Here is an 18,152-nt window from a genome sequence, read left to right on the forward strand (position 1 = left end):
ATCTTGATTGAAGTCTGAATTAAGTGATGCTAAACAGAAAATCTTCTAGACTGAAAAGTGTTGAAATCCATTTATTTTCTATTGAACTCTGTCCTGTACTCTGGCTTTGAGATCAACACTTACTTTTTTCTGTTTGGCATTGAAAAGATCGGTCATATTCTCTTCTTTAACACACAGATACTCACACTGTGCTGTTTGAGTAAGGGTCAAATAGGTTACTTACTCTGATATAATTCATCAAGCCAAATAATATTGAGTCATAGCCAGGAGAGCTTCAAATATAATTGTCTTAGTCCCAAGGGCTCTCATTCAGCCAAGTGATTTTATTTCAATTGTGAAGGCTAGAGATTAAAATGAAAGGGGGGAGAAATAATGGAATGATGACTGCCTCTTATCTAAAAGAGCCAAGGGAACAGCTTTATCTCTAGTGGATATGCAGAGCAGAAAAAACACAGCAGTTTCCATAATTAGTGCACACGAGGAGGCATCAGAGATGGTACAAGAAGAGAGAAAGAAAAGGAGCAAGGAATAAGATTCTCTCTCTGTGTACACAAATGCCCAAAGCCCTGTCCTTACATTCTGGAATGGTAAACAGATTCTTCTCAGCACACTGTGTAGCAAAGCCTTCCTGACAATCTGGTGTCTAATTACTCCAGTATGCCATTCTAACCAGACAGAACAGCTGTTCACAGGCTCCACTTCTTTCCACACACACTTTTAGATTTCTGCACCATTTCTCACCTTCATGCATGGTCCAAAATTAACACTCACCAAGGATTTGGCTAGTAAATAAAACAGTTACTCACAGTTGGCCGGTAACTTTATTAATAACTGCAATAACCAAAATATTATAGGCCAATGGATTGATTTGTAAGAAAGACAGTTTAACCTTTGCTGATGTAACTGAGCATTTAAAAACAACAACAAAATGTCATGACGTGATATTTTTTTAAACTAGGTATGAGGTACCCTAGGCCTACACAACAAAAGGTGTAAACACTGAAATAAGCACATCAGCCCTACAAAGTTATAGGCAACAGCATAGAGTACACATAATCCTAAACCAGTAGCCTATGTTAAAACACAAGTAGCCCTATGTATGAAAACAATCAGGAAGTAAAAGATCACACTAAAAAAGGATGTACATTACACTTACCTGGGCAGTGTCTAGCCTTTCACAGTAATGAGTCAGAGTCTCTCATCAAGTAAACACATAGGTTAACCCTTTTTTATGGGGAATCTAGGGCATTTGATCCATCTTCAAATGTTTCAATACAGTTATGCCACTGATTTGCAGAAATTTACATCAATAGTCAAATGGCCAAAATTATATCAGTAACAATTAACAGGTTACATTTTTAGGTGGTCTGCCTCAGTGATCGTTAATGTCAAAATGACTGAATTGGCAATCAAATCAAGGCTTTACTGAAGCCAATTTGAACAGAGAAAGAGTTCAAGGTAAGACGTAGCTAAAATTTTAACACTTGTCAAAAGTTTTTATAACAAAAAGTTTAACAACACACGATAATATCTAAAGACGTAAACTAGGCCACTCACCTGTCGCAGTTCACAGTTTTAAATTCAAAATATAGCCTATTTTACATGATTCATGTACAACCTGAATTCCGGAAATTTTGGAGCGTTCTCTAAATTTGAATAAAATGAAAACTAAAAGATTTTCAAATCACATGAGCCAATATTTTATTCACAATAGAACATAGATAACATAACAAAGGTTTAAACTGAGAAATTTTAAAATTTTAGGCACAAAATGAGCTCATTTAAAATTTTATACCTGCTACAGGTCTCAAAATAGTTGGGACAGGGACATGTTTACCATGGTGTGGCATCTCCTCTTCTTTTCAAAACAGTTTGAAGACGTCTGGGCATTGAGGTTATGACTTTCTGGAGTTTTGGTGTTTTTGGAATTTGGTCCCATTCTTGCCTGATATAGGTTTCCAGCTGCTGAAGAGTTTGTGGTCGTCTTTGACATTTTTTTTTCGTTTAATGATGCGGTAAATGTTCTCTATAGGTGAAATATCTGGACTGCAGGCAGACCAATTCAGCACCCGGACTCTTCTAATACGAAGCCATGCTGTTGTAATAGCTGCAGTATGTGGTTTTGCATTGTCCTGCTGAAATACACGTCGTCTGGAGGGGTGCATATGTTGCTATAAAACCTTTATATACCTTTCAGCATTCATAGTGCCTTCCAAAACATGCAAGCTGCCCATACCGTATGCACATATGCACCCCCATACCATCAGAGATGCTGGCTTTTGAACTGAATGCTGGACACACTGGAACACACTCTCCCTCCTCTTTAGCCCGGAGGACACAGCGTCCGTGATTTCCAACAAGAATGTCAAATTTGGACTCGTCTGACCATAGAACACTTTTCCACTTTGAAACAGTCCATTTTAAATGAGCCTTGGCCCACAGGACACAACGGCGCTTCTGGACCATGTTCACATATGGCTTCCTTTTTGCATGATAGAGCTTTAGTTGGCATCTACAGATGGCACGGCGGATTGTGTTTAACGACAGCAGTTTCTGGAAGTATTCCTGGGCCCATTTAGTAATGTGAATGACAGAATCATGCCGATGAGTGATACAGTGTCGTCTGAGGGCCCGAACACCACGGGCATCAAAGGTCATCAGCCTTGTCCCTTACGCACAGAGATTTCTCCAGTTTCTTTGAATCTTTTGATGATGTTATGCACTATAAATGATGAGATTTGCGAAGCCTTTGCAATTTGACGTTGAGGAACGTTGTTTTTAAAGTATTCCAGAATCTTTTTACGCACTCTTTCACAGATTGGAGAGCCTCTGCCCATCTTTACTTCTGAGATACTCTGCCTCTCTAAGACATCCCTTTTATAGCTAATCATGTTACAGACCTTATGTCAGTTAACTTAATTAGTTGCTAGATGTTCTCCCAGCTGAATCTTTTCAAAATGTCTTGCTTTTTCAGCCCTTTCTTGCTCCTGTGCCAACTTTTTTTGAGACCTGTAGCAGGCATCAAATTTGAAATGAGCTCATTTAGTGGATAAAAGTGTAAAATTTCTCTGTTTAAACATTTGCTGTGTTCTATTGTGAATAAAATATTTGCTTGTGATTTGAAAGTCTTTTAATTTTCATTTTATTCAAATTTTTTAAAAAAAGTCCCAATATTTCTGGAATTCGAGTTGTAATACATAATTGAATTTAATGAGAAAAGAAACATTAACATAGACATTTTCAGCATATTAGGCCATATTTTAAAACATATATATGTAAATACCCTAATAGCACACGTACATCATGGAGACGTCTATTTGACGTCTACATTTACGATAACACTTTATTTTTATGGTCCCTTTTGAACATTCTGTTGATACTAAGTAATGATGCAACTACATGTCAACAAACTCTCATAAGAGTATTAGTAGACTGTCTGCTTCATATCTACTAACTTCTTATTGTGTTGGTCTCCCAACAGATATTCTACTGACTATAAGTAACTTTGCAAGAACGTGTCAACTTAATCTAACCCTAACCCTACCAGCCAACTAATACACTACTAACACTCTAATGAGAGTTAGCAGAAATGTAGGTGCAACATTACTTATAGTCAATAGAATGTGTTAAAGGGACCATCAAAATAAAGTGAAACCACATTTACATCTGAAAGATGTATTTTTTTAGTGTTTGCTCATCTGCAATACCTCTATAGGATGTTTCCTATCAGATGTCAAATAGACGTTTATTAGATGTCTTTAAGATGTTTATGATTTAGAATGTATGTAAAACTGACATCTTACAGACGTCTGTCAGATGTTTGTACACAGCAGATGCTTTCCAGATGATCAAGCAATATTTAACAGACATCTTGTAGATGTACGTGTGCTATTTAAATATACACACACACACACACACAAAACATACATACATATATATATATATTTGATTTGCAAATAGTTTACAATAAATTTAGCAAACACTTTAGAAAAGATTCAATTTTACTGTTTTTGGTTTGCAGGTCAAAATGTGATTCAAAAACGGATGCTATAGAATAAGATGATAAAGTGATTATGAGCGCTTCGCCAGTTTTTCTTTTCCATGTTTATTCTTCCATTTATAATGCTGTTGTTGTGTTCTACAGCCTCAGTAATTCAATGTGATGTGTAACTGCTTAACGTAAAAGTCTTTGTTCTGTCAATTTCTCTCAAAGAGAGAGGAAGGAGTGAAATAACTGCCATGCAGCTGTCAAATCACATCACTTCAACAACAATGAATGAAGAGTAAGAGAAAATGACCATCATTGGGCAGCTCCTCCTGCTGGACAAAGACAGACTTTTTTTTTTAAACACTAATCTACCATGACAGCAATCTGAATGCAATTATCAGCTCTAGCTACTCTCATCTGTCTCTCTGCGGAATGAAAGCATCTCAAAAGGTATCTTATGGACCAGATATCACCTTTCAGCACAAACACCAGAACAATTTGCAAATGGCAACCTTTCAGAAATGCATAGTATTGTTATAACAAATGCATAATAAAATACTTGGATGTCACAAATCAACACTGTGTGAATTTACTCAGTATTCAATTTATTTGTTAGATCTGATCATGATTCATCGAAAGGATTTTTTTCTCACCTGCAAGGCACTTTTGAACTTCTGCGACATACGTCACCGTCATCTGTCATATCTCGTTCTGCCTCCATTTTATCTAGATATTTAGCCCACCTGAAAAACATTTAATATACAACACTTGAGCAGACTGTTAATGGAGGTCTCTCAGAACCTCTTAGCAGTTTCTGTCAGCACAGAACAACACAAAATACTATGTTTAACTGCCCAGCCAACAATCTGTTGATGGTGATTATCTGCTTGGTAAATAATGTGTCTTTGAGTGGTGTGCTTTTTTTAAACTCTGATTCATCTGTCAGTTGATGGGACTTGAGCTTGATGGATGATTATTGAATTTATTTTAACAGTCATTTCAAAGTAAAGCTAAGGTGCCCTTGAGATTAGCTTCTTTTTTCTTTTCTTTTTTCTTTTTTGAACATCAGCTACAAAATAGCATGCATTTTCTCAAAAAAAAAAAAAAGATAAATAAAAAATAAAAATTGGGCTTAGTATTTTGTGAAATTCGTTTTTTGATACTTGTGATGTGTACATAAGTGGAGAAAAAAACTGTTTATTTTAAGACCACCAAACACACACCTCAACCTCTGTGCTTTGACCTTCTTTGGAGGGTTCAAACCATCCTGAACACTCTTTCAACTCTTAACCTCTACATATATATTTTTGACTCCAAGTTCATATATCATAAACACACACCCGCCCACAGAGTATTCAGTAATCTGACATGGAGTAGAAACCCCACAGATTCACTGTGAACCGAAGGGCAACCCTTGACATGAATCCCACCCTCCAAAATAGTAGCAAGCGCATGCATCCTAAAACCTCCCATTGGATTGCATCCATTATTAATCTCACCCCTTTAATGAGTTGTTCACAAAGACCTGATGAATTATTAAAATCATACCTTGGCAGGTCAGTCAGTTTGCGTTTATCAGTGCTCAGTGTTTTCGGTGGTCAGCCCAGAGTTGAATGGCCACTTGGCCTTTCTGCCAAGACCATATTCAAGTATTTTGTTTACACCACAGCCACAGTTACCAGGCACACACACACACATAGACTACAAAGGTCTTCCTCAGGCACTCTGGGCTATTCCTTACTGAGGGTGTGTTGTTACATGTCCAATTATAGAAAAAATATCATCACTCCACAAGGCATCTAGAGTGGCAAGTGGCATTAAGTGAACCATGCACGCTCATTCTGTCTCGCACAGCTCCTAAGGATGCACAAATTTTGGTCTTTATTTAAGAAGATATAGTGGGGTTCAAAAGCCTAAGACCACTATATATGGATGATTCTTAGACTATGTTATGTTCTTTGGTCATATTTTTAAAAATACATATATTTTTTCCTCTTTCTTTTTCAAACTAACAATAAAACCACCTTTAAAACTTTTTACTACCTTTCTATTATGATTTTTTCATACTTTTCAACCTCCTCACTGTTTTCTCCTTGTCACACACCCAGACTTTTAAACTTCAACAATGAAAATACAATGATGCAAAATATGACTTATCTGGTAACTATTAATGTACCTGAATTAAGCACTAGTAAAATAATTAAAATACATTATAGTATTTAATGTGAGACCACTATCAATATTACTTTTTATACAAAATATAGCTGTCGCACATTGGTGTCATTTCCACCACAACACTGTAATGTCCCTTTAAAAAGTTTGTGTGAAAGATTGTTTAGGTGGTTTCTATGGAAATGTTCAGTGACATCAGAGCACATGTTGGACATGGAGGAAATTTAAATTTTCATCAACAACAAATGGAAGAAAAATCAAGGTAAATATTGCTTGATCAGTTAATATACTTATTCTACGTCATTTCCAAACATGCTGTACCTTCAAGGGTGTTTTTAAAAAGCTAAAAATTTTAAGTTAAATTAGAGTATTTTGCATACATGAAATGCTAAGTATTCATTCAAAGCTAATCAGTGAAGCTGTCTTCCATTTTTTCACAAAAAACTACAGAAATGTCATTTCCACCACACTGCCCTCTGTGGTGGAAATGACATTTATGGTTACAAAGTACAATTGATATGTTTAATGACTTTGAGTTTAATGAGTGTGATGAGTTTTTCTAATAAATATCTCTGCTGTTTCTATACATTCACGTTAATTCATTGTCATTTCCACCACACCCTGTCATTTCCATCACCACACATTTTTACAAAATATTTAAAAAGTTCTCATCACACATTAAAAATGTGTCCACAATTTATGAGATCATGCTCTACTTAATATAAAAATTCAAGTTATTTATTTTCTAATAAGCTCTTACCCAAACCAATATTAAATTTAAGAGTGTGACAGGTGTACAGTTCAGCATTTGGTCCTTAGGGCAGTTAATTTATCTCATTGACAAATGTATAATTATTGTACATTGTGGAAAAACTGGTAAAACTAGTTAGAAAAATGATCTTAGACAATTCTTGAGTGGCATAAGTTATTCTATATTTAAATAACAGCTGTATATTGGGGTGTGGTGGAAATGACATTTGTTCATTGCAGGTCGGAAAAATGTAAAATATTAACAATTTCTCTTGTAATCTAGGTTTGTCCTCTTACAGACCTTAAAACTAGACAAATTATTTAAACTTACGAGACTATGTTACGTGACTTTTGAACAAGTTTTTTTTATTCAACTTCACAAGGCTAAAAGTGCCCTTAGTTGAAGAAATACCCATATATAGGGTAGAGTGGGGGAAAATGCCCCCCTTTCTTAAGGATTGTGTATTTTTATTAAAAATTTAATTTCTAAAAATGTAAAATGTCCCCCAATTTGCTTTATACATTTACAGCAAAATCAGAGTACAGTTGTTTTAGCACAAAATTAAAAAAAGAATATAATCAATAATTACAATTACAAGCCTATTTAAAAAAAAAAAAAAAAGAAGTTAGCTGATGCTGTCTTGCTAACTAGCTAACTTGAGAAAAATTTTTAAATATAAAGTTCAAATATGTTTATTCAATCAACTAGTTAGAATAAATTTGATGGAAAAACAAAGGATTTGATGATTAGAACATAGTAACTACAGTAATTAAGCCATGTTCATTGGGGGCGGTTTAAAAATGGATAAAAAACGTACAATAAATATATTTAGAATTGATTAATTTTTTGAAAAAATTAACAAATGCTCTTTAGAGTAGAAACTGTTAAGAGTCTGTGGGGGGTTTAATCACCTAAATATTAAATATAAAACATATTGAAACAGGACATTGCTAATTTCTTGTAACTTTTATTTTATGAATAAGATAAAGCAAAGAGACAAAGCAATACACATAATTTTATCCGTACTGTTTAAGAGCAACACAATGAAGGCCTCAGTAGAGTCCTGTTCAGAATTGGGTACCTCGCTCAAAACAGTTCACATTAGATGTAATTTGTGTATGAATCCGTGATGCCTCCCATATTTGTCTAAAACACATGCAGTCTAATCTAAATTTGAAAATGAATTTTCAAATCCACAAATAAATTAACATCATAGTTTACAGAATTTTCACAAAAATATACTTCATTGTTTTTTAGCAAAACTATTGCAATAATTATTTTATATAACTGAGAACAAATAGAACAGTTTAATTTACTGTGCCATTTCCAGTGGAGAGAGATCTCATATGGACTTTCAATGCTTCCACCTGCTGTCAGACATCAGTATTACATTTACCTCTTTATTTGTCATCCTTTTAAGACTAAAATTTGCCTCTGAAAAGATTTGTTTTATATTTTAGATGTAGTCAGTGCAGGTTTTTTCTTGTAATCTGAACAACTAAGCTACAGCCATACCTGTACCAACATCCCTGTGCACAGATTCCTGCTCATTTAAATTTTCTTGTTCCCTTTTCTTTATTTGTTTCTATTTTTCTGATTTATAGTATATATGTTGTTTAAACTACCAAAAATAAAATCACCTAAAAAGCAATCAATTGTTCCTTGATCATTTGAAATTAAATGCATGCAGTATGCAAACATACTGTAACTGTACTGTGCAAAATTCACAAAAAATAATATGTAAAAATGTATTGTTTAACATGGATTAATTTATTCATTATAAGTGTTGCACCTTTCGTCTAAAGTTGGATATTTAGATTATATTTTTGGTCTGCTCTTTAACTTTTTATGGTAAATTTTTTTGAAACCAAGCTCCATAAATGAGCCTTCCCAGCATTCTGATGTTAGATGAATATATTGGAATGCAGCAGTTAGATATTAAAAGTGCTGCACAGCAATGTACCTAATTTCACATGCAAGTTTTAAAAGTAAAACATCAACAAAAAAAGACACTCTGCAAGGGGTATAATAGATAATGAAATATGGTCATAAAAACTATGATTATAATCGTGATAAATTATGAAAACAAAGTTATTATAAGTAGACATTGTGGGGAAAAATTTGTAAAAAATTATGATATGTCCCCTTAAAGCCATTTACTGGTATTCCTATTATGTTTTAGATCTGACATCTGGCTAAATTTATATCAAAGATACCGGAAATATGGCAAAGTCCAATATAATAAGACTTCTACATTCACGGTGACACAGTGACTGGCTTCAGTCATCTAGAGACACAGTGGATACAGTGGTTCCATTAGCGTTAGCGGAGCTGCTGGTGGTGGCGAGCGATGCGGAGCTTCCGCTGGCGGCAGTGTCACGTGATTTGGCTCGGGGTATCAACAGTTCCTCTTTGTTCCTCTCTGGTTTGATAAGCAGCACATAGCACTTGGGGATGAAGACGCATGCGAGCAGACCGAAGCTGGAAGCCAAGATGGCGAAGATTTGCACCGCCACCATGAATTTCCCACGTGTGCTCAGGTAGGCGGGCACGAAGGAGATCCAAACGATGAAAAACACCAGCATGCCGAAGGTCACGCTCTTGCCCTCGTTGAAGTGGTCTTCCAACTTTCGTGCCACAAAAGCAAAAGTGAAAGTCAGCAAAGCCAAAAGAATGTCATAAGCAAAGATGGAGCAGATGAAGATGATGTTTCCAGGGTCGCACTCCAGGATGATCTTGATGTTCTGGGCGGCTGTGTTCTTCACGGGGTGTGGAGGCATCAGAATCAGCCACACGGTGCAACCCACCGCTTGGATCAGGGTGCACACTATCATTATCGCCCTCTGGTGCCTGGGATGTATGGGGTCTATGTCATTCTTCTGAGGAATAGCTGGAGCGATGACGGCAGTGTCGGGACTCTGCTCAGATGCCGCTGCCGCTGCTTTGGCTGCCTTCATAGCAACTTTGACGGCTTTCACGGCTCTGGCTCTCAGCATGAGAAGAGCAGATTTGCCCATTAGTGAGGAGAGGACCAGAGCAAAGCCTACGGCCAAAGCTACCTGGCTGGTCATGCAAGACCACATCTGAGGCTCACCGAGGAACACAATGGAGCAGAGGAAGGTTATCACTAAACCCAGCAGCAAGGAGAAGCTAAGCAGTGGGTCGTTGGCATTCACCAAAGGTGTGTTAAGGTGCATCAATAAGATAATCGCAACTACAATAGCTGCTAAAGCGCCAAAAGCAGCAATGGCGATCAGTGTGATCCCAAGAGGTTCGGTGAAGTCCAGGAATTCAATGGTCTTTGGCACACACGTATCGTGATTGGCATTGGACCAGTAGTCTCCATCGCACTGGATACAGCCTCGTGCATCTGTTGGAAGTGTATGAGTTGTTAAAATTGACTAAATGCTCAATTAAAAGTAACCAAATTTTAAAAAAAAATTCATTTTTCCCATGACCTGTTGTGTTAGAGATCTCGCCATCTGCGCAGGGGATGCAGTCAAAGCAGCAGACTGGTTCTCCCTGCCGGATACCCATCCTGGTGCCGGGCTGGCATCGTTCACTGCACACAGATCGCGGTGTCTGTAACACAAGCAGTACAGTAGAGAAACACAACATTTTTTTTTCTTCATGTTTTTAATCTATAAGATTGCACATGCAATTACGACAAACTATTCTACTAAATATAAAAATGAGCAAATATGTATTAAATATAAACTAAATTCAATGTAATCGATAAATAGATATGAAATATTTATCAAATATATATTAAATATTAAGAATAGATTAGATTAAATATTTAATGTTTTGATTTAATGTAATTGATAGTCATGAAATATTTATCAAATATACCTTATAGATAGATAGACAGACAGATAGATATTACAGCATGTAATATTTATAAAATATTTATTAAAGGTCCCATGACATGCTGCTTTTTGGATGCTTTTATATAGGCCTAAGTGGTCCCTAATACTGTATCTGAAGTCTGTTTCCCGAAATTCAGCCTTGGTGCTTGGCGCTAATGTTGACAGTGGATATATCGCAGTGGCTCATAGACATGCAGTCATTCAAGCTTTTCAGTTTGACCCAGAATCTGATCTGGATGGAGAAGCACCGGATGAAGAAGCTGCAACTCAGCGGCTACAGCAGGACGTCTCCGAATGGTTAGTTTAAAATATTGTGTCTGGATACAGTACTTCAGTTGGTTTGTTTATGTATGCTGTTACAGTTATAATCATGTAGCTAATGCTAGCCATAGGCTCGGATGAAGGAACTAAAAAATACTTACAACACTGCAACTATCATGCTTCGCTCGTTTGCAAGCCATGATGTCTCTCGAGGAAAAAAAAATATTGCGCTCGCCTCATAAGGTAGTAGCTCATTTTCTCATGGGTGGGCAAAGCAGAGAAAGGGGAGGTAACCTTTCCCCGTATGACGATAATAAAGGGAAGATTCCAGATTGGGCCATCTGAGCTTTCATTTTCTCAAAGGCGTTTCATTTCCCAGGGCTCGGTTTACACCTATCGCCATTTCTAGCCACTGGGGGACCATAGGCAGGCTAGGGGAACTCATATTAATGTTAAAAAACCTCATAAAGTGAAATTTTCATGCCATGGGACCTTTAAATATTAAATGTAGATAGATATGAAATGTGTATTAAATATATATTAAATAAATTAATTGTTTTAATAGAGAGAGAGAGAGAAATATATATATATATATATATATATATATATATATTAGGGCTGCCCTTGACTAGTAGTCATTCATTTGAAGCATTAGTCGACCAAAACCATTTAAATCACCATTTTGTTGTTATTGTGAGTGCACACAAATAAACGTAGAGTCTTTATAGGTTCGAAAGATGTATTACTCTTATCTGCAGGGGCACCGTAACGGGGGGGAAGGTTAGGACGATTCCAAGGGAGAGGGAGAGGGGGCCCAGGACACAATCGCAGGTGGGACCCGAGTCAATGATGTTCAGGGGGCCCAGAAACCACAGCGGCGCCCCTGCTTATCTGTATGAGCAAACATGAGGGAGTATTTTAAGAGCAAGTGAGCACACCGACGCCTCCATCTGTCCTGCAGTGAGCGCTACTGTTCAGCTTCCACACTCCGCAGAGACACTTCAATAGCGCACATTTCTCTAGGTTAACATTAGATTGAGCGGTCATGTAAAGTTGCTGCTACTAACATATTTCAGATGATAAGCCATATTTGAGGTCGACGATAGATGAACACGAGCGTTTGGATGTCCTGATGTACTACCACATAGACCAGCCGTTAACGATCTGCGTGACTTCGCCAATGTGGATTTTTATTTATTAAGTTTTTTTCCTGCGGCTAAACGACTAATAAAATTTCGGTCGACCAAGCCTCTTCTGGTTGACTAATGGTTAGTCGACTATTAGAGCAGATCTATATATATATATATATATATATATATATATATATATATATATATATATTAGTGCTGTCAAACGATTAATCGCGATTAATCACATCCAAAATAAAAGTTTTTGTTTACATAATATTGTGTATATTTATTATGTATATATAAATACAAACACATGCATGTATGTATTTTGAAAATAATTACATGTATTCATTTATATATTTATATTCTTATATTTTATAATATATATATATATATATATATTTAATATATAAACATAATATCTTTCTTAAATATATTCATGTGTATGTGTTTGTATTTATATATATACATAATTAATATGCACAGTATACACACATATTATGTAAACAATATATATATATATATATATATATATATACATGTAGAATATAGAAAATAGTAAATGATGTTATGAATAGATGGATATTGCATATTTATTCAATATATATTAAATATTAAATGTTTAAACCGACAGCTTTTATTTAAAATTTTAACTAATAAATATTTTAATTGATTGACAGCCTTATTGTTTATATATATGCTCTATTTTATGACTACACACATCACATAACATATCATTCCTCACCTCCAGAATATCATTGTTCCATATGATGGAGCCATTATGGATGATCAACCTCTCCTCAGTGGGTGCTGTGCTGTTGTAGTAACCAATGTGGGTATATGTAATCCGTCCCTCCAAATCACCTTGCCAATTTAAGATTTCATAAAAGCCATCTACGTCGCCATTATTGAAGTATATCTCCTCTCCGGTGTGAGGAACAGTGTATCGGAGATTTTTCAAGTAGTACATCAGCTAAAAGGAAAACACATAATAGTTATAAATGAGACGACAAAATTAAAATTTAAAAAAAAAAACATTACTGTCAATGTGTGTTGTACCTGCCAAGGCTCAAATTTTGTAATGTCAGCACATGTGTTATTCTCAAATGGGCCACTGCCGGGTTTGCAGTCCTCTAGGTTATGGAGGGCATGTGCCACGGCATATACAGCCTTATACACGTTATATGTAATCCTCAACTGCGACACGTCTGTGAAGGTATTACTTAACTTCTCCAGTATCTCTTCTCCAGTGCATCTCCTCATGCCTCTCAATACCTGCTTATAATTCATAGTACAGTTGAAGACTATTCCCCAAAACTCTTCTGTCAGAGTGTCATTATATGGAGTAACGCTCAGCAGATGCTCTTTCAGGCCGGGTATATCTGCACGCTTGACCGCAAACCCTATTGTACCCCCCAGGACAGGCAGTATGTCGGGGTGGTGGGAGATGGCGGCTGACGTGACCCAGGCCTCGCTGGCGATCCAGGTGCGGTTGGTGACGTTGTTGCGCAGCAGTTCCCCAACTAGGGGGCTCAGATCCACGTCGGAGGAGAACACCACGATGATCTTAGCTGTGGAATCCAGCACCGACTGCACGATGCGCTTCATGGCTTCTGGGTTATTGATCTTGGGGAGGGTTTCGGAGAAGGATATGCAAACTCCCGCCTCCTCCACCACCTCCTTGAACCTCTTGATGCCGTATTTCCCGTAATCGTCCTCAGCCGCGATGGTACCCACCCAGGTCCAGCCAAAATGAAGCACTAGTTTGGCCATGGCCACAGACTGGTGCTCATCGCTGGGGATGGTGCGGAGAAAGGTGGGGTACTGAAACCTGCTTTCGAGAACTGAGCATGAGGATGCGTAGCTCATCTAGGGGAACGGAAAAACAAATTCAGCACAGTTTAAATGCTCAGAGGTGTATTTGTTGAAGGATTTCTGATTTTATTAAATAGCAATTAAAAGATGAAATTAAAGCTAAAAATAAATTAATTAAACCTAAAAATACTCAATGACAAACTAGAACAAATCTAGTTTAAAACGTGCCAAGTTTTTAGAAACGTACTCAAGAAAAGTTTAAAACAAATGGGTCTAAAAATGTCATGTGGTATAACCATCAAGTAACAAGCAGTAATTTTTTGAAAGTGAGTGTACACAACCAGTCAAAAGTTTTTGAACAGTAAGATTTTTAATGTTTTTTAAAGAAGTCTCTTCTGCTCACTAAGCGTGCATTTATTTGATCCAAAGTAGAGCAAGAACAGTATTTTTTTTTAAATATATTTTAACTATTTAAAATATCTGTTTTCTATTTTAATATATTTTAAAATGTAATTTATTCCTGATTTCAAAGCTGAATTTTTAGCATCATTACTCCAGTCACATGATCCTTCAGAAATCATTCTAATATTGCGATTTGCTGCACAAAAAACATTTATTATTATTATTATTATTATTATGATGTTGAATTTTTCAGGTTTCTTTGATGAATATAAAGTTCGGGAATAACAGCACTTATCTGAAATAGAAATATTTTGTAACATTACCTAAATGTCTTTATCATCACTTTTGATATATTTAAAGCATCCTTGCTAAATAAAAGTATTAATTTCTATAACCCCCATTATAAAAAAATATATATATCATACTGACTCCAAGCTTTTGAATCATACAGTGTATATTGTTACAAATGCTTTTTATTTCAGATAAATGCTGATCTTTGGATCTTTCTATTCATGAAAGAATCCTGAAAAAAAATACTCAGCTGTTTTAAATATTGTTAATTGTAGCAATTAACTATTAGCTGGTTCAGGTGTGTTTGATTAGGGTTCGAGCTTTTTACCAATTTACAAAAATACCATTTCCTGTTTTTTTTTTTGTTTTTTTTTTCATGTATTTACTTGCTTGTTGCACCACATGACAAAACAAAAAAATAAACATAATTTATAATTAATTTATATAATAATAAAAATAATATTTTTTAACAAATAACAACAAAAGATTATGCCAAACAACTAAATGAGTTTTTATTTTATATGAAATTATATAAAATAATGTATTCAAGTCATGGCTTTCTTTTATATAGTAATATATAAGTAATAGATCTAGTAATAGAGCCATTGCTCCAAATACAGTGGTAGTTGAAAGGTACTTGTGGGAAATAGTAGAGGCCGAGTATCCTGGCTGTGGCTATGGACAGATCAGAGCCTCCAGCCCCCACCAAAGCAGAGAGAGGGGGTCCATCCCCGCAGCGGTAGTTGGGCACAGCCTCGTCCTGGCCTGTCAGGAAGGTGAGCGTTCCCTCGACGGCTTTGGAAATGGTGAAGCAGGAGTCATAGATGACGTAACCCAGCTCAGTAAACGGTAAGATGTCATCTCTGCTGTTAATCTCATTCAGGGCAAACAGCATGGTCTGAGCCCAGCGGAAAGTACGGAAGTTAAAGCTGAGGGGGAATTCACATGTTAGAACTGAATAGGGTCTCCCAGACTGTGTTTATTTCAATTTGTTCACTGGGGTTGCATGACTGAATTGTTTGTTTAATTCAAGTTGCAATTTAATTCATTTGCTTTTATATGTCTTGCCAAATTGTACTTATGATCTTGTTGATGTTGCTCTCATTTGTCTTAAAATCTAAATTTGTTTATGCACGACATATAATACCAGCTGTCACCACTAGATGTCTCCAGGCAGGTTGATTAGCACAGCAATAAACTGTACAAGTTATTTTCCATTGATGAATAAGTGTATGGAACATAAAAGTGGTCTCTTGGGAGGACAAGCTGTAATTATTGTTTGGACAACAGTTTGATTCATTTTGCATGACCAATGATTTTGTAATCTTTGCAATTACAAAGTAAAGACACAATAAATGCCGCAATTAAGACAAATTAAGAATTTGAAATTAAGCCTCTTTTCAATTCAAGTAATATAGATTCATCTAATAACGACACGCAAGTATGCACGTTTTGTTTGAGTGCACTATTGTGACAGTAGGCTACACATCATAAGATATCGACAGAATAACTTTTATTGCCCATTCAAAAAAATATATATCACGCAGTTCCTGGCGACTTTTCGCTTGTATAATAAATATGAAATATAGCTTCTTACCCCTCACAATCAGAGGACTCTGGAGCGATCGTGGTGTTGCTGTCAGTGTCAGTTAGGCGCTGATGAACGGGAAACATACCGCCAATAACCACCGTCTTCTTCTCCACTTCCTTATAACCCCTCAGGTTGAATTTGGCCTTGAGTTTGCAGCTCCCCTCAGCAGCGGTGGATTTGTAAAGGTAAGAAACTATACATAAAACCATCAAAAAGCGTCCTTTGGAGTTCAGTCCAGTTAAATCCATTTTTAGAGTAGGAACATGTAAAAGACACGCTGCTTTGATGTGCATGTGTTTGGAGAGGAACAACAGACACTTTGAATTACCAACGCCTGAGTTCCCAGGAGCTCTTCTGGGATCTCTGAAGATTGCATAAGACAACTGATCAAAGCTGCTTTCAATGTGGATTCACATCGGGGTCAGAAAATAACCAGGGCTCAAGGTATTATGTTACAAAGTGACAAAATGCCTCTTTTTTCCATCATATTAAATCATCATATTAAATTATTTGTCTATTAAGTAATGGGATTAGTACCACTGCTTAGATGTATTCTGCTTAGATGTATTTACTCAGAGGTATATTATGATGAATCATGTGTAGGTAACTGTTATAATGCTTTTGATGACAAAAAAAGAATAAAAAAGAAGATAAATAAAAACTTTAAACCAAAATCTAGCTGGACAGAATGTAGAAAGCTGTATAATTGAGCTGCATTATTTACAACTACTTTTGTACCGATAATTGTTTTGATTTCGACATATTCTGCTGTGATTTTTTTTTTTTTGGAAGAAATTAATAACTTTATGAAGCAATACAATTGACAATATAAAGACAATCAATCAGTTATTAAACTTTATTGTATTTATTTATTTTTTGAATTTTACAAACCCCACATGTTTGAATAGTATGAAAAGACAATATAAATTCAACATTTTGGGGGAAATGTCTTCATATATCATTTTGATATTTTTACGAGCAAATATTCAATTATACAATACAAATAGCCTAGATAATTAATTTATAATTTTAAATAGTTATTATAATAAATAATAAACTATATATATATATATATATATATATATATATATATATATACTGTATGTATATATATATATATATATATATATATATATATATATATGAAGAGTTAATTTGCAAAAACCGATAACTCGTTATTGCGCATTCCAAGTAATATCAATCAAACTGCAGTTGTGTTGTTTTGATTAAGTAATAATAACTTAAACAAATGCAGGTAATTTACAAAATTAAAGTTAATTGAAAGTATTTTTTATTTTTTTTTCTACATATTAAAAGTTTGTTTTAGCAAAAGCAGATAACTCCAACAGTCGTTTTTTGGCAAAATCAGATAACTCCACATTTAATGTTTTAGAGTTAAAAAACAAAAACAAATAAACAGTTGTTTAATCTTTGTAATCTCTTCAGATGACAGTGTAAATGCCTGACAAACGTTGTTGTTGTTGTGATCATAGTAGTTGTGATTACAAGCAATACACAAAGCTTTTCCCTCACCATTGTAACGCACTGCTTTTGCAGGGTTCCGTGAAAACGTTTCAGCTTTCATTTTTCTTTAACGTCCTGAAGAAGATATCACAGGTCGAAATTATCCATCCTCGATCACTTTTAAATCAGCTTTGACGAAGCTCCTCTCAGCTAGTGCGTCTTTTCAAAGTGAAAGTAGCCTTGTCACCTGACCTGAATACAGCGCGCTGATTCGCTAAAATGGACTTATCGGCTTCTGCTCAAAAACAACAAGGGCGCTTGTCGGCTTGTGCAGTAAAACGTGAACTCGCGATGCCTTGAAAGTGGACAATACCGGCCTTTTTGACAAACGTGTTTAGGGTTCAGTTCGCGCTATATG

General features: G+C 35.7%; 2 protein-coding genes across 3 annotated transcripts in view; both read right to left on the reverse strand.

The window, feature by feature from the left end:
* Positions 1 to 5,585, reverse strand: part of kcnab1a (potassium voltage-gated channel subfamily A regulatory beta subunit 1a) — a 137,835-nt gene extending 132,250 nt beyond the window's left edge. The window contains exons 1-2 of the mRNA XM_058752197.1: positions 5,537 to 5,585; positions 4,642 to 4,731 (exon numbers count right to left, since the gene is read on the reverse strand). Coding sequence (XP_058608180.1) covers positions 4,642 to 4,709 — 68 coding nt within the window. The 5' untranslated portion in view covers positions 4,710 to 4,731; positions 5,537 to 5,585. The remainder of the gene's footprint in view (positions 1 to 4,641; positions 4,732 to 5,536) is intronic.
* Positions 5,586 to 7,873: 2,288 nt separating this feature from the next.
* On the reverse strand, positions 7,874 to 17,898 carry LOC131524425 (vomeronasal type-2 receptor 1). 2 transcript variants are annotated; one of them, XM_058751547.1, is made up of 7 exons: positions 17,804 to 17,898; positions 16,277 to 16,463; positions 15,317 to 15,608; positions 13,231 to 14,040; positions 12,917 to 13,144; positions 10,370 to 10,493; positions 7,874 to 10,281 (listed from the first exon to the last, which is right to left on the reverse strand). In XM_058751547.1, the coding sequence occupies exons 1-7, from the start codon at positions 17,853 to 17,855 to the stop codon at positions 9,191 to 9,193; spliced, it is 2,784 nt and encodes a 927-aa protein (XP_058607530.1). In that variant the 5' UTR covers positions 17,856 to 17,898; the 3' UTR covers positions 7,874 to 9,190. The 2 variants fall into 2 exon arrangements, with proteins under 2 accessions (XP_058607530.1, XP_058607529.1); XM_058751546.1 differs by lacking the exon at positions 17,804 to 17,898 and having other exon boundaries at positions 16,277 to 16,846.
* Between the last annotated feature and the right edge of the window lie 254 nt (positions 17,899 to 18,152).

The sequence above is a fragment of the Onychostoma macrolepis genome, chromosome 18 (assembly GCF_012432095.1).
Source record: "Onychostoma macrolepis isolate SWU-2019 chromosome 18, ASM1243209v1, whole genome shotgun sequence".
NCBI classification, from domain to species: Eukaryota; Metazoa; Chordata; class Actinopteri; order Cypriniformes; family Cyprinidae; genus Onychostoma; species Onychostoma macrolepis.